General features: G+C 38.8%; 1 protein-coding gene across 1 annotated transcript in view; it reads right to left on the reverse strand.

Annotated features, from left to right (window-relative positions):
• Positions 1-22,013, reverse strand: part of KIAA1210 (KIAA1210 ortholog) — a 75,181-nt gene that overhangs the window by 16,400 nt on the left and 36,768 nt on the right. The window contains 4 exon segments of the mRNA XM_075999140.1: positions 243-441; positions 12,836-12,991; positions 16,174-16,299; positions 16,700-16,826. Of these exon segments, the coding sequence (XP_075855255.1) occupies positions 243-441; positions 12,836-12,991; positions 16,174-16,299; positions 16,700-16,826 (608 nt within the window).

Raw genomic sequence — 22,013 nt, forward strand, 5'->3', positions numbered from 1 at the left:
CTGTCTTTAGTCTCTTTTATAGAAGTTCCAAATGGATAGGACACCCCACTCGATGGATGCAAGCTTGCTCACCCTTCTGAGGGTGTCAAGCCCAGGATGCTGCCCTCGACTTTGCCATCTCTAGTTAGGGTATGGGTCTCCTAAACCATACCATTTCCCTAGGAACAGTTTGCAAAGGCTGGAATTCATCTTTATTTTTTTATATATAGGAGTTTATTCCTGGGTCTCTCAAGGACTTATACTCACTTGAAGGTTCTTTTTCTTCTTTTGTTTCCGAGGATTTAAAGCCATCTTGTGTCGAGCAGCCGAAGAATCCAAACAGCCCTTGGTGGTGGGTGGGGTGCTGAAACCCATGGGCAGCTGGGTGCTGCCGGTAGAGGCAAGCATGGCAAATGCAGTGAAGGACTGGGAGTCATCAGGTCCGGATGGTGGCTCAGAGCTCTGCAGAGGGGAGGAGAAAATAAACAAGTCAACCCATATGCCATATGCAACCACTGCTCTCAAACTTTGGAAATTCTTCTGGCTGAAGAATTCCTAGATAAGAAATCCTTCCTGAACCACTGTTCCCTTTTCCTGCATTCCCAGTCAACAGGCTCATACATTAGAGGCAAGCTCCACACTTTTACTGGTTCCCTTGCAGATGAAAACAAGAAACAGGAAGAAGGCCGTGTTACTCTACTGCTTAGAAAGCATTCAGGGGCATCCCATTGCCCTTGGGACAGGATCACAACCACTTAATGGAGTTTACAAGGTCAGAGGGAACCCCGCATGTTCTCTTGTCCTACACCCCCTTCTTATTGACAGGAAGACATCTGGTTGAGGTGAGAGGCACAATCTGTGTCAGTGGAACCCAGCACGGCTCTGCGATTTCTACATGGAAGGGTTGGGTGAAGAGAAGAAAATCAGGTTGGAAGAGGGCCTATGTGCAAGCTGCATTTTCATAGAGAGCACACGGCCTTTATTTATAATTACTATTCCTGAGAGCAAAGCTGGTGGGAGGCCCCTCAGAAGCTGGGTGCTCCCACCTCAGTGGGGTGGGGATGGAGCCTGGAACCTTGCCCTCCTTATGGCTGGCCTCCATCTCTCCAAACTATTTGGTTCTGGGATATCTAGTTGAATTCCTCTGCAGGAACTTCAAAATAGTCTCCTCTGGGATTCTGGGCAGAACACTTTCCACATCTCAGAAAGCCTTCTCAGAGCTCCTTCCATCCCTAAGAAGCTTCAGAATTCTGTTAACAGAAGCCCCTTTGAAGACCAGGTGATAAATGTCTCTCTCCTGGATGCCAGTAGCAAATGATGTAATTTAGTAGGTAGACAGAATTTCCATTTGTGTTTACCCACTAAGTTCTTTTCAAACTGGCTTTGCAAAGTGCCAGGGATCCCTCTGGTACTTACAGCTTTCACATTTCCCACCACCACTGTATGCTGATCCAATGATTAACATACAATGGAACTTTAGCTACTATCATAGTTCCAAACACGTCCTTTTATGACCTGTGATTCCAATGCCTGGGGACTTAACATAGTGTTAATGGGTCAGGCTGATGATAAATCCAGCTCACCATTCTTTTCTTGATTCTTGGAAAAGTTAGAAATGCTACAGTTGTCTTTTGTGGGGTCAATCATACAAAATTAGGAGTAGTCCCAAACCTTCCTTAACTTCTTTATGTAACTATCATCCATGAATTTTTATACCACCTCTTCCTGATATTGTTTATTTGACTTGTGTTATCTATTGCAATTGTAAATTTAGCCTTAGAGTAAAAGCTCTCGTTTTATTGTTCTGAACCTCTTTCGTGCTTCAGGGTAGTCTGGTCTTTTGGGACTGGATGATGGCATCTATACTCCCACTAACCTCATATGCTTTGTCTCCCTATTGTCTCTGACCATATCACCTGCCATTTTCTGCTCCAGACACACTGCTAGTTTGCTGTTGTTCAAACACTCTAGGTATGATCTCGCCTCAGGGCCTTTGCACTTGCTGTTTCCTCTGCTGGCCATGCTCTTCCTCCATGTCCATGCAGCTCCCTCACTTCCTCAGGGTCTTGATTCAAAACCTACCGTTCTCAGCGATGCCTTCCATGGCCAACCTATTTAAAATGTGTAGCTCTGACACTTCATTATCCCCTTCCCTGCATTGCTTTTCTCCTGGTCACTTTTGTCACTATCTAACATACTTTATGTTTTCCTTATTTATCTTGTTTATTGTCCGTATCCCCCACTACAATATAAACTCCAAAAAGAAGGGTTTCCATCTGTTCTGTTTAGCACTATATCCCCACCACCTCAAACTGTGTTTGGTACACAGTGGTTGCTCAATAAATGCTTTTGAACTCGTGAATTACTTATGTTAAAAGCTTCCAACAGATGTTGTCTTTCTGAAGGGTCATCCAAACAAGCCCCTCTATTCCCTGTATCATTTTAGTTATTCCTTCTAAGCCCTCACAAGCTCCAGCCAAAGGTCAAAGGAGAAGGAAAAGGAGGTCTTTGGATCTGGAAATCCTAAGAGGAACCACCCAATCTGCTTTGCATGAAAGCTAACTTATGATGCCTACACAGCAAGGAAATATGCATTTAATAAATAAACATTTTCAATTCAGCTGGCACCTCAAATCTTGTGGTATGAACACTATAGACAATAGCATTGTTTACTTTAGTGAAACTCATTCTATAGTATAATAGAAAAATCAGGCTCAGCAAATATCCGGCAATTTCTAGATAGGATATGTGCAGGAGAGGTCTTATCTGTTTCCAATCCCAGCCTAAGCCATGAGTCCCATCAGACTTAATAATGGCCACTAGTCCCCCTGCGTTAGCTTGACCCTCACTAGGGAATCTCTAGACAACAATCTAAACACAAACCCACAGCTACCCTCAAACCTGGGCTAAAAATTAGAGAGCAAAGTCATCAAGCAATATCCCCACCTGACTATGGAGCTCAAGCTTTGATGTGTGATTTTAAAACAGCCCCAAGAGGATCTCTGTTCCTGGGTTTAAAGTATTTTGTGTGGGTAAAGAGCACATGTATATTTTATGACTTTCCTTAAACTTATCAGTGAATTAAATAAACTATACACTCTCTGGAACTCTGGGTACTATTTCTCAATGTATTGTCTAGGAAGGCCCCAGCATCAAAATCACCTGGAATGAGTGTTCAAAAAGTGAGTCTGCCAGGGGCTAGGGTTGAGAACTACTGCTTAGACCTCAAGCATGAAGAGAAAGCTTCCTATTTTCAAACAGTGCAGAAAGATGCTAAATAATCCCATCAATTCCCTTAGAAGAGGAGCCAGAAATACATAGATTCCCTCTGGGAAGTGGGGCTCCCTCTTAGGCCCTGCTCTTTCCCTCAGCCCTATTTGTTAGGAGCAACCTAGAAAAGTTACCACTGAGCCAACCACAGGATTTTATGGGTTACCCAGAAAAAGCAAATCAAATCCCTTCCTGGCAAGATTCTGTAAGAAAAGTGAGTGGAGGAAACGGGACTCTTTCTCTATATCTGCTTCCTCACCCCCTCCAAGCCCACTCCTCCTTCTTGCACTCTGAGAGTCAACATGCCCTCTCTGAACCCAGTGTGCATATTATTAAGGAAGGCTGAGATGTTTTCATTTCTTCTCCTGTGTTTTAGAGGGAGTTTTAGCATAGTTTCTGATTAACACCTGGAGTTAAATGGGCTCCTTTTGCCTCAACATCTGGGAGATACACCAGGCCTGGTACCTACTAACCTAGAATCTTCCTGGGGAAGGATCCTGGTTTGGGCCTTGGGCCAGAGAAGGATCCTTTAGCATTTGTTAGTAGGGAACTAGACATGCCTTTGCTGTTAGCAGGGTTAAGGGGTGCTCTTTGGAAAATTAAAACACATTTTAGGTTCTTTTTTTTCCTCCTCTCAAGTTTCTAGATCCAGTGCAAAGTAGTTTAGTCAAAAATGCACCTTTTCAGCCGGGCTCGGTGGCTCACGCCTGTAATCCTAACACTCTGGGAGGCTGAGGCGGGTGGATTGCTCGAGGTCAGGAGTTCGAAACCAGCCTGAGCAAGAGCAAGACCCCGTCTCTACTACAAATAGAAAGAAATTATTTGGCTAACTAATATATATAGAAAATTAGCCGGACATGGTGGCGCATGCCTGTAGTCCCAGCTACTCGGGAGGCTGAGGCAGAAGGATTGCTTGAGCCCAGGAGTTTGAGGTTGCTGTGAGCTAGGCTGACGCCACGGCACTCACTCTAGCCTGGTCAACAAGCGAGACTCTGTCTCAAAAAAAAAAAAAAAATGCACCTTTTGATCACCTTTTTGATGATTTCTTTTTCTGTTGTTTGATGCTAGGGTTTCCCACTTTTGAGTAGGAACAGAGCAGTTTGGCTGCTGATTTAGAGCAAAGGAAAGCCCTGATTGTTATGTCTTAAATAAGAGTAGGACCTGGTGGCTGTTTAGGCCTAGATTTCATCAAGCATTTGGCCTGGAAAGCTGTCACCCTGGGGAAATAATACACTCGGAAAGTGTCTGGGAGGCTTTGACACTGAGATGCTAGGGAGTTGGGCTCTGTGTGAGCCATTCGGTCTAAAGCTAGAAAGGCATGCAGTCTTTAGAATGTCTCCAGAAGTAGAAGCAACTCTTGGTGGGAAAAGGGGATCTTGGTGGGAGACTTCTGTACCAAGAGGTATTGGCACAGGGTGTGAGACCCCATAATGGCTGTTAGAATTTTAATTTCCCGGGTGTGCCAAAGTGGCTTATGTGCCCATTCCTGAGAGTTCCTGCACAGCTGCTGCTTCACTCAGAATCCTTGTTACATAAAAACTCTTGCAGCCAGCATTTTTGCCAATTTGAAAGTTCTAGGAGATAGAATTTCAGATATTCCCTGCAGCCCCTACACCCCCATCACAATCTCTTCAATTTCTTAACTAGCAGAGAGAATATGAACATGGGCTTTGGAATGAAATAGGCCTGAATTTGAGGTCCTAGCCAAGCCATTTATTGGCTATTTTCCTTGAACAAGTCCCCCAACCTCTTTGAGTCTTGGTTTTATGTCTGTAAAAGGAGGATAATATTAGTATATACTTTGGTTTGTTGTTTTGAAGATTAAATAAAATGATACTAAAGTTCTTAGTTAGCACTCTGCCGTTCACATAAGAAAGTCTCCATAAATGTTAGCTGCTGTCGCTATTGCTGGGCATCAGTTGTACAAAGTTAGAGAACTGCTAGAAGCCACATGCTCCAGTGAAAAGTGCTACGGATTTGGTCAAGAGTCCCGGGATCAAGTCCCAGCTCTATCTGTGATTGCCCATGTCGTCTTGGCAAAGCCACTAAACCTCAAGCTTTTTCATCTAAATTGGGAGTAACGGTATCTTTCCTATCTACCTTACATAGTCATTGAGAGAATCAAATGCACCTATATATGCAAAATCACTTTGTAAGTTGCAAATCTCTGTGCAACAATGGGGAGGGGGACATTATGCCCTCCTTTGACAGAGGATTTATTTATTTTTAGAGACAGGGTCTCACTCTGTCTCCCAGGCTCATGTGGCATAATCATAGTTCACTGCAGCCTTGAACTCCTGGGCTCAAGCAATACTACTGCCTCAGCATCCCAAGTAGCTGGAACTACAGGCATGCTTGTAGAGGCAGATGATTTAAAAAAACAAAACAAAACAAAACAAAACAAAACAACATTGCTCTGGGCTTCAGAGACTTATTCACGAAACTCTAATGGTGAATTATGGAGTAAGCTACAGGGTAAATCTAGAGACACGATAAGAAAGAAACAACCTTGCAGCAATCTAAATTAACTCTTCATTAGCCAATATAACGGAATAATTGACAGCTACTTAGCCCCCAACATGTTAAATACCAACATTTGTCCTACAATGGGACTAAGGCCAGGACATTTCATCAGCTCAAACTCAGGAGTGAAAACTGATTTGGTGGTGTGTTTATGACTTTTTTTCTATACTGTTATTTTTACCCTTAAAAGCAATATTGAAGAAGAATGTTCTACAGATTCATTATGGAATATAGATGGAATGACCTAGGTTGTGGAGGATATGGGGTCAGACAAGCACTCAACAGGAGAATCCTCTGGTCCAAGGGTGGGTGGATTAGTCAGGCCCTGCTAGGACAGTGCCTACAGGGGAGGCTTGGGCTTGTCCCTCTGAATGGTGAAAGCTGGGGACAGACAGAGAGTCACAGTGGCTCATTATGTCACAGGTGCCATGCAGAGATACCTGTTCATCCACACTGCCTGTCTCACCTATATCCAAAGAACTGAAGCCACTGAACCAGGTCAGAGGGCTATGAGACCTAAAGAGGAAGATCACTCAGGGAAGAAGTAAGCTTTGCTAACTGGAACTGAAAGAGACAAAGCACCCAACTCTTTACCCAAGGAAATGTGGAAGGAATAGGCTGAGGCAGCAATTTCTTAAAGCAGCCCTTCCAATTTTGTCCCAGGGGATTTTGAGGAGAAAACAAGCCTAGAGTAAAAGTTCTACCAGGTCCATAAAGGATAATATGTGTTTCCCCCTTCTACCAGTAGGAGGCAGCAGCTCAGAGAAGAAAAAATAAAACAGCAAACTTGTGAAGACTCCTCTGAAAAGGTAGAGATTTAGTCATCTTTTAGCCTGACTTCTCTGTTTGGATGCATCAGTTCTCTGCATAGCTACCTATTTGCTGCTCAATGAAAAGGCAGTAGGAGCTGGGTTTGTGGGGAGGCATATGGGAATATATGATTTGGGGGTCATAATTTATAAGCATCTCAGAGAATCACCCAGGCCAGCACATCTGGCTGGGATGGTGATTCTAGCTGCTTCCTGGGATGCTGCTAACTGCTCCTATAGCTCTGCAACTGCCACGTGCTGGCGTTGTGTTCATCACAGTGAACTAATAGGTCTGGAAGCATGGCACAAATAGCTAAGAAACACTCATGCCTGAGGAAGGTAGGAAATTGAATGTACCACCCAAAACTAGACTTTATATCTGCCAGCCCAACATTTAACCTATATTAACATGACTCAATTCTTAAATTTACTAATAGTTTATATTCAAGCAGGACAAATGTTTAGATATGTGCTTTGAAATGTTGACTATAAATAATTTAACGTTATTTATTAACCTAGAATATACATAGTTAGCCTACACAAATTAATAGAAAGAGAAAACTACATGTCTTAAAATGTTATCTAATTTTTTTAATTATAACATCCAAGGTAACCACTAAAAAATAAGTTTTAAATGTACAGAAAAGGAAATAAGAAGGGAATGAGAACAGTATGTTAAAAAAATCAATTAAAACCAGCCGGGCGCAGTGTCTCACGCCTATAATCCTAGCACTCTGAGAGGCCGAGGTGGGCGGATTGCTCAAGGTCAGGAGTTCGAAACCATCCTGAGCAAGAGCGAGACCCCATCTCTACTATAAATTGAAAGAAATTAGTTGGCCAACAAATATATATAGAAAAAATTAGCCGGGCATGGTGGCTCATGCCTGTAGTCCCAGCTACTCGGGAGGCTGGGGCAGGAGGATTGCTTGAGCCCAGGAGTTTGAGGTTGCTGTGAGCTAGGCTGATGCCACAGCACTCACTCTAGCCTGGGCAACAAAGTGAGACTCTGTCTAAAAAAAATCAATTAAACCCAAAAGAAGGTAGTAATGAAGGAGCTAAGGAACAAAAGTTATGTAAGATATACAGGGGAAAAAAAGAGCAAAATGGCAGAAATATTTGCTTACTAGTAATAACATGAATATAAGTGAATTAAACTCTTTAATTAAAAGGCCAAGATTGGCAGGATGGATAAACAAATATGATATAGCTATATGCTGTCTAAAAAAGACTCACTTTAGATCCAAAGACATAAATAAATTGAAAGTGAAAGGACAGTAAAAGATACTCCAGGAAAATAGTAAGCAAAAGAGAGCTGGGGCGGCTATAATAATAACAAACAAAATAGACTTTTTTTTTTTGAGACAGGATCTAACTCTGTGACTCAAGTTGGAGTGCAGTGGCACGATCAAAGCTCACTGCAGCCTCAAACTCCTAGGCTCAATGAATCATTCCGCCTTAGCTTCCCAAGTAGCTGGGACTACAGGTGCATACTACCATGCTCAGCTATTTTTTTTTTTTAATTTTGTAGAGATGGGGTCTCTCTTTGTTGTAGAGCCTGGTCCTGGACTCCCAGCCTCAAGCAATCCTCCTGGTTTGGTCTCCCAAAGTTCTGGGATCGTAGGCATGAGCCACTACACGCAGCCAAAATAGACATTTTAAGTCAAAAATTGTTACAGGAGATAGAGATGAACATTATATATTGATAAAAGAGTCACTCTATCAGGAATATATAACAATCATAAACATATACATATCTAACCACAGACCTACTCCCAAAACAAGAAGCAAAAATTGATAGAACTGAAGGGGAAATAGGCAGTTCTACAATAAGAGTTGGAGAATTCAGTACCCCATTTTCAATAATGAATAAACAACTAGACAGAATGTCAGTAAAGAAATAGAGGACTTGACACAATACTATAAACCAAGTAGACCTAAAAGACATACACAGAACACTCCATCCAACTGCAGAATACACATTATTCTGAAGTGCACATGGAACATTCTCCTGAATAAACCATACGTTAGACCCGAAAATAAGTCTTAATAAATTTAAAAAGACTGAAATCATACAAAGTATCTTCTCTGATCACAATGAAACTAGAAATCAGTAACAGAGGAAAAAGTGGAAAATTCACAAATTGGTGACCATTAAATAGCACACTCTTAAGAAACCAATGAGTCACAGAAGAAATCAAAAGGAAAGTTAGAAAATACTTTAACATGAATGAAAACTAAAACAAAATATAACAAAACTTATAGGATAGAAAAAGCAATCCTCAAAGAGAAATATATGTTGTATATGTCTATGTTAAAAAAGATGAAAGACCTCAAATCAATAACTGAACTCTCTACCTTAAGGAACTAGAAAAGGAAGAGCAAATGAAACCCAAAGCTAGCAGAAAGAAGGAAATAATAGAGATTAAAGCAGCAATAACTGAAATGGGAAACAGAAAAACAACAGAGAAAAGCAACAAAACCAAAAGTTGTTTCTTTGAAAACATCAAGAAAATTGACAAACCTTTACCTAGACTGGCTAATAAAAAAGATAAGATACAAATTATTAAAATCAGAAATGAAAGTGGGAACATTATATTACCATACAGAAATAAAAGGGATTATAAGACAGTACTATAAATAATTATATGCCAACAAATTAGATAATCTAGATGAAATAGATAAATTCCCAGAAACACTCAAATTACCAAAACTGACTCAAGGAGAAATAGAAAATTTGGATAAAACTATAACAAGTAAAGAGATTGAATCAGTATCAAAACCTCTCAACAAAGAAAAAATCAGGACCAGATGGCTTCACTGATGAATTCTACCAGATTTTTAAGGAAGAATTAATACCCATATTTACAAATATTTCCCCAAAATAGAAGGAACATTTCCTGATTGATTCTAGGAGGCCAGCATTAACATCATACCAAAGCCAGATAAAGGGATCACAAGAAAAAAATGTTATAGGACAACATCTTTATGAATACACATGCAAAAATACTAGCAAACCACATCCAACAGCATATTAAGGTAATTATACACCATGACCAATTGAGATTTATCCCAGGATTGCAAGAGCTCAACATATGAAAATCATTCAGTGTAATACAGCATACTAATCGAATAAGGGTAAATATTACATGATATTCCCAATTTATGCAGAAAAAGCATTTGATGAAATCCAACACCCTTTCATGGTAAAAAAAAAAAAAAACACTTAATAAACTAGGGATAGAATGTATATATGAAAAATCCACAGCTAATATTATCTTAATGGCAAAAGACTGAAAGCTTCCCCCAAGATCAGGAACAACACAAGGATGTCTGTTTTCGCCACTTCTATTCAATATTCTACTGGAGATTCTAGCCAGAGCAATTAGGTAAGAAAAAGAAACAAAAGGCATCCACATTGTAAAGCAACAAGTAAAACTATCTCTATTTACAAATAATACAATCTTATGTAGAGAAAATTTTAAATAATCCCCATAAATCTATTAGAGCTAATAAATGAATTCATCAAAGTTGAAGGACATATGACCAACACACAAAAATCCATTGTATTTCTATACACCAAAATAAACAATCCCACAAGGAAATCAAGAAAACATTTCTATTTACAATAGCAACAAAAAGAATAAAATACTTAAGAAAAAATTTAAGCAAGGAAGTACAAGACTTGTATACTATAAACTACACAAAATTGCTGAAAGTAACTTAAAAAGACCTAAATAAATAGAAAGACATCTTAAGTTCATAGATTTAAAAAATTAATGTTAAGATGATGATACTCCTCAAAGTGATTAACAAATTCAGTGTAATCCCTATCAAAATCCCCATGGGCCTTTTCGAAAATATAGAAAAATTGATTGTAAAATTCATATGTAATTGCAAGGGACCCCAAATAGCCAAAACATCTTGAAAAAGAAGAACAAAATTGGAGGTGTCATACTTCCTAATTTCAAAACTTATTATAAAACTATAGTAACCAAAACATCATAGTACTGATATTAGGATAGGCATATAAATCAATGGAATAGAATTAAGAGTCCAGAAATAAACCCCTTTATCTATGGCCAACAGATTTTCAACAAGAGTGCTAAGATAATTCAATAGAAAAAGAATAGTCTTTTCAACAAATGGTGCTAGGACAACTGTATCCACATGCAAAAGAATGAAGTTGGACCCTTATCTCACATCACATACAAAAATTAACTCAAAATGAACAAAGACCTAAATATAAGACCTAAAACTCTAAAACTTTTAGAAGGAAATACAGAAGAAAATCTTCATGATCTTAGATTTGACAATTAGATATGATATCAGAAGTACATATACCAAAAGAAAAAATGGAAAAATTAGACTTCATCAAATTTTCAAAAAAATGTGTTCATCAAAAGATCAAGAGAGTTAAAAGACAACTCACAGAATGGGAGAAAATATTTACAAATCATGTATCCTATAAGGGTCTAGTATCCTGAATATATAAAGATCTCTTACAACTCAACAACAAAAAGACAAACATCCCATTAATAAATGGGCAAAGGACTTGAATAGACACTTTTCCAAAGAAGATACACAAATGGCTAATAAGAACATGAAAAGATGCTTAACATCATTCAATAGGGAAATGCATATCAAAATCACAATGAGATACTACTTCAAACAGACTAGCATGACCATAACTTTTGAAAAAAAGGAAAATAACAAGTGTGGCCAGGATGTGGAGAGATTGGAACACTCATACATTGCTGGTGGGAATGTAACATAAAGTGGTGTAGCTGAAGAAAACAGTTTGGCAGTTCTTCAAAGTTTAACATAGAATTACCACATGACCCAGCAATTCCACCCCTAGGTATAAACCCAGGAGAAGTAAAAATGGATATTCAAATAAAAACTTGTACTTGAATGTTCATAATAGCACTATTCCCAATAGCTAAAAGGTAGATAGGACACAAATGTCTGTCAATGAATGAATGGCTAAACAAAATGTGGTACATCCATACAATGGAGTATTGTTCAGCCATAAATAGAAATGAAATACTAATACATGCTACAACATGGATGAACCTCAAAAACATTATGCTAAGCAAAAGAAGCCAGACACAAAGGCCACATATTATATGATTCCATTTATATGAAATATCCAGAATAGGCAAATACAGAAATCGAAAGCAGTAGTTGTCAGAGGCTGATGGGAGATAGGAACGGTGAATGACTGTTTAATAGGCTCTGGGTTTCCATTTGGGAGAAGCAAAGAAGTTCTGAAACTAGATACTGGTGATGGTTGCATAACATTGTGAATGTACACAATGCCACTGAATTGTACACTTTAAAATGGTTAAGATGGCAAATTTTATGCTATCTGTATTTTACCACAATAAAAAATGTTTTCTAATTCAATCATTCTACCAAATCAGACTATTCATCCCAATTCATCTGATTTAGTAGGATTCTGCAGAAAATATAGTCACGGCCCAAATTCTTAAATCAATGAGCATCCATCCATGTACTACCAGCCTGTGCTTTAACTTGGTCCTAACCTAATGGTATTTTTGTTGATGTATCCAACTGAAGGCTGCTTCCCTTTATAGGGTTTTTTAACATTAAAACAGGGTTTTGTTCTGACTGGTCAATTATCTTCACTATAAATTATGTTTCTATTTACTTTTTAGTTCCAAAGGTTAATTGTTCCCAGCTCTACTTCACTCTAAGAGCCCTTTCAAGTTCAATAACAACCAATTAAATTAAACACACATTAGTTTGAGAATGAAAGTGTTGATATGGGCACAATCTACTAATTTACCAGTTGTTGATGGATATTATTTGGTTGACAAACCTAGACATATGAAATACACACACATGCCCTCTCACATGTCAACTGATTTTTCACATGGATATGTGTCTATCAAATAATACTATATGCCCTAACCTTTGAGATTTTTCAATTTCAAAGTGTAGAAGTTTTCCTTCAGTACAAATCTCTATTTTTATCTTCATGAAATAAGTCAAAACATCTGGAAACTATTTTTTTCTAAAATATTATCTTCTATTGCTTATAAATTAAAATGGGAATTATTTGGCTTGTAGAATGGGATGAAAAATGTGAACCACCACACCAAGAATGTCAGCTCCTTCCCTAAATACCCCTCTAGTGTTGAGCTACAGCAGGAGAAAGGAGAATATAAGAAGAAATTATGCCACTGAACTCTGATGATCCCTCCAACTAGCCCTTAGCATGGAGCTAATACCTTCTTTGCTGTTAAGAGCTTGTGTGGCAAAGCCTTCTTTTGTGGGCTCTTAGGTGACTCATCATCAATAGGGATTTCTATCAAGTCCTTATAAAGTGTGTCAGATTGGATAAGAGGTGGGCTGATTTGGGGTTGGCATGGGCAATATGGTGGGATCTGTCAAAAGGGAGGATAGAAGGAACAAGTTAAAACCTATGTGCTTTCCCCCAAGTTGCTGGTGTTCACTTGTTCCTTAATGGTTGAAAGACTATGAACCAAAAGTGAGAAAAACAGGCCCAGGAAAGAATCTCCTACCTCCCTGTCTTCACTTTTAGTACCTACTCAAACCAAAGATTAATAGCCGTGTTTGGTTGCTGCGTGCTTTTGTCAATCCCCAAACACAGAAACTTCAAATTGCTTGTTTGAGCAAAAGCAGAACTCTAGTGTTATTTCCCTATTTTGTTTAATTCTCATCTTTGTTTTAATTTTATCCATGTCTTTGGAAGTCCAATTCTTGTAGAGGTGAATCTTTGTGTCATGATCTGGAATTGTCATCTAAACTTCAATCTTTGCTCCTATGATTCCAGGGATTATCTGAGTTAGATCTTGTCTTTGATGTTTTCTTATCTTAATCTTGTCAAGATTGATTTTCTGGGATTTTTAAGAAAATCGACAGAACTAGTCCTGGTTTCCTAAATGGATAAAATTGATCATTTTGGTTTTCCTTGGGGTTCAGCAGACTAATTTAGTTAATTCCAATTTGAAGAACATGGTGCACTTGAATTTGAGACACTGGTCCATACCATGGTCCTCTTGATATGGATCAGAATTCCTGATTTTAACTTTAACAAATACTGGTTAAGCATCTATAATGAATTACATCCTATTACAGGGACTGGGCCTACAACGATGAACAAAACAAATTACTTGCTGTCATGGAGCTGACATGCTTGTGTCTGTCATAGGCCTTGCTCAGTCTATGGCCATACCACCCTGAATGTGCCCAATCTCATCTAGGACCTGCTCAGCTCAGAACAGATAGCCTTCAAGCACTTTAACCAAAGAAAGGGGCCACAATGCAGGCTTGCCAAGCTTTTGCTCCTGGAGTCCTCCTGGCCAGGGTCTCCAGTATCCTCTTATAACTACCAGACCCCATTCGAGGCTTTCGGGAAGAAGCCAGATCAACCATCCCCAAGCCCAGCTCTAATAATAATTATAATAATGACAACTAACATTTACTGAGGGCTTATAGTGTGCCAGGTAGGGAGTGCTCTCCATATATGTCTCTCATTTAAACCTCACAACAATTCTCTGAAGCATTTGCTATTGTGGTCTCCATTTTACAGATGAGGAAAACAAAGTTTGAGAGATGATGTAACTGGCTCTAATTCTTCCAGTGGCAGAGCAAGCATTTAAAAGGTCTGTCCAGCTTGATGGCCCATGTTCTTAACCACCGTGCATTCCTATCTCCCAAGAAGGGGAGGCCCCATACCGAAGGCCAAGTTCAGGAAATACAAGGCAATAACCAGAACAGATGGTGTACCTGCTCCCTTAAGAAAGGCCACAGAGGGACAGTTGGGCCTGTGAGCAGTAAGCAAAACTGTTTTGCAGTCTCAGTTTATTAAATGATTAAATTCAACTTGATTCAACAACAGAAAGATGCTAATAACCTTCTGTCACAGCTTCTTAAATATTTGCGCTCAAATAAAAAGAACATAAAATGTCTTGGAAAGCAATCTAGGCGCTCTCATTTCTAACACTTCAGATAGGACATGAAAATCTGTCAGGGAATAAAATTGGCTCCGTCTCAGTAATGACACAACTAGGTACCTGGATTTCTTCTCACAATCTCCTAGCTGTCACTTAATCCATTAGAATCCTGCCCCTTCAAAGGACCCAGCCACTGGCCAATTTCATACTTACCCCAGCTCCTAGGTAGCATTGAGTGTCAGGACCTTTGACTTAATGCTATCAACTACCCTGACATTTAGAGTTGTTACCTTGGTACTCAGGGGAAGTTTCCCATGCAAAGGTCAATCTGGTTGTAGATGACTCAGTTCCTATTAACACCCTATGCTGTCGCCAGTGCTGTTTTCCAGGGTAAGGACTAAGGAATCAGGCCAAAGATGTGAGGTTTAGGGCCAAACCAAACACGAATACTGGCCTTTGGGCTGTTGTGGCTTTCCTCACCTCCTTCCTTGTGAGAAGCAATGCCCCTAGAATATTTTCCTTTAATTTTCACAAAAAATTAATCTTTATTAAAAAATAGAATATCTCTCCTTTAAGTCTCTGTGTTGCTGGCACTAAAAGAGAAGGCAAAGAGGGATGACTCCTGAAAGTAGGTTTCCTTTTCCTGGATGTGCGAAATAACCCTGTGGCACTCAGTCACAGTCATGAGTTGGCAGAGAGTGTAGCTATGGAGGCAAGTGAAAGCTGGTGTTGATGTTTAAAATTGAAGACTGAAAAGTTCACAGAAGTGACTTTGCCTGCTGTCGTGCAAGAGGGCAACAGTCTGCTGACGCTAGGGGCTGCTTTACAGCTAAAGGGTCAGAACCACTGGTGACTATCTTGCTGTTTTCTCCTCCACCCCTCATGGCTAATGGACCCAGCAGAATGTAAATCAGGGTGAGAGATGTTGGGTCCTAGGCAGACATGTCAGAAACTAGCACCTCTTACCTTTTGCCAAATGCAAAATAACCAGCTCTCCAGTGGAAAAGGGTCTCCTCCTTATGTGGACTTTCCATTTACACAGGGACCTCTGGGCATAATCCCACCCACTGGCTGAAGAGAAGGCAAAGAGGAATGAGTCCTGAAAGCAGCTATTAAGGTTGAAGGCACTGCTGATGGAAATGTACTATCTGGCTGGTGGTATCTCCAGCTCCCCTTAGAGCATTTCTGGATCAGAGCTCTAGAAGAGTCTGCTGAGCAAGGGATACCTCCGATAAGTTTAGGAATATCAGGAAGTAAGAGACTGTCCTGTGTATATGCTCTATTTTATGGGGGCTAAGTTGTACCCTTCTCCCTGTCCTGGCAGGTACAAAGAGGTTGAGTATCTTAGAGACTAGGGTAATGGAAAGACCATGGGTTTTGAGGTCAACACATCTGGATCAGATTTCCAAGTCTAGAACTTACTACCTGGTTGAACTTGAGCAATTTTTTTAATCTGTCTGAATCTTCATTCAATCCTTATAAGCAACCCTTTAAGGTAGATATTAATATAATACCCACTGTAGAGGAGGAAAAGAAGACTCAGAGAAGTTAAGCAACTAGCCCAGGGTCACACAGCCAGTAAGTAGCAGAGCAAGATTTCAAGCATAGATGTCTGTCTGACTCAGCTCTGAACAATTCCACTCTATTACCTCAGTCATCTTTGAATCCTCAGTCGAGACTTCACTTCTTGGCTCATCTCTAAACATGGCCTCAGACACAACTCCATGCACATTATTGCTCCCAGTTCTAGGCAGGGTTCTGGAAACATGAGATCTCTATGGAAGAGAGAGAAAAACTTGGGAGTTGGTAAGCCAGCACATAAAAAGTGGAATGTCATTGTCAAAGTAATTCAGGTATTCTTGAGGTGTGTTAAGAAAAGGGAATATGTGCTACTAGTTATTTGCCTTGAAAAGAAAAAAGCAAAAAAAATAAAAAAAAAATAAAAAAAAAAAAAGAAAAGGGAATATGGTAATATTGGCCAACACTGTGTGCGGGCAAAAGGTAGGCATGTCATATATCTATATGTTCTCTCATTCAATGCTTACAACAGCCCTGTGGGGTAGAATTAGCTGAGAAGCAGGGCCAAGTTCCTCCCTCCATTTTTTCAGCAGGGTTGGAGTAGGAAACAGAAGAAGAATAGTCCAATTAAGCATTGATGCTCAAGTCTACTATTACCTGCAGAGTTCTGCCTCTCTGGTGCTCTGTAGAGAGACACATTGTATTTGTTGATCTTTCAGGCTCAGATTCCAACATGAAGATGCTATCATGGGATAGGGCTTTGTTCCCCATACCGCTCTTGGGCCTAAACAGAAAGAAAAGTTCCTGTAAAAGCAGCCCAAGGGCCATAGTAATTGAAGACAAATATATATTCATAATGTGGCCTATCATAGATACCTAAGAAGGAGGGTGGCAATGCATATGTGCTGACACAGAAAGCTGTTCATAAGATATTAAATGAAAAAAATAAAGAATAATATGGTTCCATTTAATATATGCACACATATTACATACTTATACAGTTTATACTCAAAGAAAATTCAGGAAGAATATCCACCAAATTGTTAGTGATGGTTCCCTCTGAGGAATGACACTAGGGACAGGAAGGGGATTTTCATTTTCTACTTTATGTACTTCTGTATAATATTGATTCTTGAAATTATGAACATATATCTTTTCATATAACATTCTTATCGAGATATGGTTTATATACCATACAGTTCACCCATTTAATCTAATAGTGGCAACCCTGGGGAATGGGAGGGAAGGAAGGCCCTGCCTGAGTCTATTATTATGGTGAGAATTATAAAAGATCTTCCACACTCAAATTTGTCTTTTTGTGTTTTTGTTTTGATTTGTTTTAAAATATCAAAGACCTTCCCAGATGTAGGAGGCTTTCATTCACCAGGTCTTCTATTTCACACAAGGGCTCTGTGAGACATCTATCCTATTTTCAAAGTCATCTTGTATACTACCTGCCCATTCCATCCCTCAGCTTGCTAACCCCAGATGAAAATATCTGCTGATTAGGAATGGAGCCAGGTTGATGAAAATTATGTGTTAATACAAATCAGGGGAAAGTTGGAAGGGCTAAAGGCATGAAACACTCCTTTGGGGATATGGTAATGTATTTTACCTTTTAAAATTTTCAACAAAAGACATCACAAGAAGAGAAAACTACAGTCCAATAGTTCTTATGAATATAAATGTAAAAATCCTCAAAAAAATACTAGCAAACTGAATCCAGCAGCATGTAAAAAGAATTATACACCATGACAAAGTAGGATTTGTAAGGAATGCAAGTTTAACATATGAAAATCAATGAATGTAATAGACTATGTCAACAGAATAAAGCAAAAACCATATGGCCGTTTCAATAGATGCAGCAAAAACATTTGTAAAATCCAACACCCTTTCATGATAAATGCACTCAACCTTGATAGAAGGCATCTGTGACAAACTCACAGCTACTATCATATTAATGGTGAAAGACTGGATGCTTTCCCCCTAAGATCAGGAACAAGATAAGGATGACTGCTTTTACCATTTCTATTCAACATTGAATTGGATGCTACAGCCAAGGAGATTAGGTAAGAAAATGAAATAAAAGACATCCAGAATGGAAAGGAAGAAGAGAAATTATTTCTATTCAAAGATGACATGCTTTTGTATACAAAACTCCTAAGGAATCCACTAAAAACTATGAGAACTAATAAATGAATTCATCAAAGTTGAAGGATACAAGATCAATATATAAAAATCGTATTTCTATACACTTGAAATGAATGACCTGAAAATGAAATTAAGGAAATACTTCCATTTACAATAGCAACAAAAATAATAAAATACTTAGGAATAAATTTAACAAAAGATGTATAAAACTTACACTTTGAAAACTATAAAATACTAACGAAAAAAATTAAAGATGGCTTAAATAAATGGAAGGACATTCCATTTTCATGAATTGGAAGACTTGATCTTGTCAAGATAGCAATATTCCACAAAGTGGTCTACAGAATTAATGTAATAATCCCTATTGAAATTCTAGCTGCCTTTTTCCCACAGAAATGAACAAGGTAACCTTAAAATTCATAATGAAATGCAAAGAACCACAAACAGCCAAAACAATCTTGAAAAAAAAACATACTTGGAAAACTCCTATTTCCTGATTTCAAAGCTTACTACAAACCACATTAATCAAGATGGTGTTGAACTGGCATAAAGATAAACATAGATCAGTGGAATAGAGTTGAGAGTCCATAAATCTATGGTTAACTGTTTTGCAACAAGGATGCCAAGACCATTTAATGGGGAAAGAATAGTCTTTTCAACAAATGGTGCTGGGGCAACTGAGTATCCACACACAAAAGAATGAAGTTGGACCCTTATCTCATACCATAAATAAAAATTAACTCAAAACAGATCAAAGACCTAAATATAAAAGCTAAAACTACAAGACTCAGGAGAAGACATAGGGATAAATCTTCAAAATTCTGGATTTGGCAATGAATTCTTAGATATGACACCAAAAGCTTAAGCAACAAAAGAAAAAAATAGATAAATGAATTTCCTCACAATTAAAAACAGTTGTGCTTCAAAGGTTAGTAGCAAGAAAATGAAAAAACAACCTACAAAATGGAAGTATCTATTTGCAAATTATATATGTGATAAGGGACTTGTATCTAAACTATATGGAGAATTCTCAGCTGGGTGCGGTGGCTGTAATCCTAGCACTCTGGGAGGCCGAGGCAGGTGGATCGTTTGAGGTCAGGAGTTGGAGACCAGCCTGAGCAAGAGTGAGACCCCGTCTCTACCAAAAATAGAAAAAGAATTAGCTGGGTGTGGTGGCGCATGCCTGTAGTCCCAGCTACCTGGGAGGCTAAGGCAGGAGGATCGCTTGAGCCCAGGAGTTTGAGGTTTCTGTGAGCTAGGCTGACACCATGGCACTCTAGCCCAGGCAACAGAGTGAGACTCTATCTCAAAAACAAAACAAAACAAAACAAAACAAAACAAAACAAAACAAAACAAAGAACTCTTACCATTAAGAACTCATATTATTGAATTCAATAATAAAAAGATAAATAACCCAATTAAAAATGAACAAAGGCCCTAAATAGACATTGCTCCAAAGAAGATACACAAATGGCCAACAAGCACATGAAAATATCCTCCAGCATCATTAGTCAGCTGGGAAATACAAATCAAAACCATAATGAGATGCCATTTCACACCTACTAGAGTGGCTAGAATCAAAAATTCATATAATAACACGTGTTGGCAAGTTTGGGGAGAAATTGGAATACCCATACCCTGCTGGTGGGAATGTAAAATGGTACAGTGACTTTGAAAAACAGTCTGGAGGTTTCTCAAAAGGTTAAGTATATAATCAACATTTGACTCAGCAATTCCACTCCTAGGTATACAGCCAAGAGAAATAAAAACATATCTATCAAAAAATCTGTACACAAATCTTCATAGCAGCATTATTCATAATAGCCCAAAGGTGGAAAGAATCCAAATATCCATCAATTGATGAATGGATAAAATGTGGTATATCATGCAATAGAACACTATTCAGTAGAATAAAGGAAGTTCTGAAACATGCTACAATATGGATGAACCTTGAAAACATTATGTTAAGTGAAAGATGCCAGTCACAAAAGACCACATTCTATTTATATGAAATGTCCAGAAGAGGTAGCCGTAGAAACAGAAAGCAGATTAATGGTTTCCAAGAGCTGAAAGGAGGGGTTAATAGGGAGGACTGTTCAATGGATACAGTGATGAAAATGCTCTCAAATAGTGGTGATGATTTCACAACTTTGTGGACATACAAAAAAAAAAAACCTCCATTGAATTGTACAATTTGAATGGGTGAATTGCATTTTGTGTGAATTATACCTCAATAAAGCTGTTACCAAAAAAGAAATGATGGCCGGGCATAGTGGCTCATGCCTGTAATCCTAGCACTCTGGGAGGCCGAGGCAGCAGGATTGCTCGAGGTCAGGTGTTCGAAACCAGCCTGAGCAAGAGCAAGACCCCGTCTCTACTATAAATAGAAAGAAATTAATTGGCCAACTAATATATATAGAAAAAATTAGCCGGGCATGGTGGTGCATGCCTGTAGTCCCAGCTACTCGGGAGGCTGAGGCAGGAGGATCGCTTGAACCCAGGAGTTCGAGGTTGCTGTGAGCTAGGCTGATGCCACGGCACTCACTCTAGCCTGGGCAACAAAGTGAGACTCTGTCTCACAAAAAAAAAAGAAATGAGTGCTTAATGCATGATTTTACATGGATGATACTTGAAAACATTATACTAAGTGAAAGAAGCCAGTAAAAAAGGGCCACATGTTATATGATTCCATTTATGTGAAATGTCCACAATAAGCAAATCCACAGAGACAGAAAGCAGATTAGTGGTGGGCAAGAGGAGGGGAGAAATGGACAATGACTGATAATGAGTACAAGGTTTCCTTTTAGGGTTATGAAATGTTCTAGAATTGGGTAATAGTGATGACTGCATACCCTAAAAAGTAAAATTTTATAGTATATAAATTAAATTTCAATAAAGCTGTTATATAAAAACAAAGACACAAAAATATAAAGCTATTCCTATTAGGTAGGAAAAATGTGTCTATAAAAGATGTGACTAACATGAAAGAAAAAAAGAAAGAGAGAAAGAAAAGGAAAGGACCAGCAGGCTGATACACGCTACTACATGGATGACCCTTCAAAACATGCTAAGTGAAACACGCACGACCTTTGTATGATTCTACTTACATGAAATGTCCAGAATAAGCAAATTTATAGATGCAAAAAGTAGATTGGTGGTTACTTAGCAGGTAGAGGGGAATGGGGATTGACTGATAATGGGTACAGTGTTTCTTTTCGGGATGGATGAAAATGTTCTAAAATTAGATTAAATAAATTTTTAAATTTTTAAATACTTTTTTTTGCATGTATTACCTTTATTACAAAACAATACACACATGTTGACACTTTAAAAAAACAAAACAATCTTTAAATGGTAACTAGAGTAGCAGATTGGGCATTGTAGGGCTAGAGCTTGCCCTGTCATTATGAGTATGTCTGGCTGCAGGGCCTGTGCATGGGTGTATTCAATCATGACACACTCCAAGGACAATCTCATGTTATGAGGAATAAAATGGAACCACTCTAAGGTGGCTGTGACCAGTAAGAGAGGAGAGGAGGCAGATGTCTGCTACTTTATACTAAACTCCTACCTACCTTTTCCCTATAAAATTCTGCTATCCAGGTGGCCCTGGTGGTGAAGGCAACACACTGCTTTACTATTAATAAAAGAGCAGTCCAGCAGAAACTTAATGTGATTCTCTAGATAAACACTTAATGGGCATAAATGATTGACCCAGCTTTGAGAAAGCAATGTTTCCAGACATCTTTATGTACACACATATGCTCATTATGCATACACACACACTTTCATTCATTGCTGCTCTCTGACCTGCTGGCTC

This window comes from Microcebus murinus, chromosome X, assembly GCF_040939455.1.
Source record: "Microcebus murinus isolate Inina chromosome X, M.murinus_Inina_mat1.0, whole genome shotgun sequence".
Taxonomy (NCBI): domain Eukaryota; kingdom Metazoa; phylum Chordata; class Mammalia; order Primates; family Cheirogaleidae; genus Microcebus; species Microcebus murinus.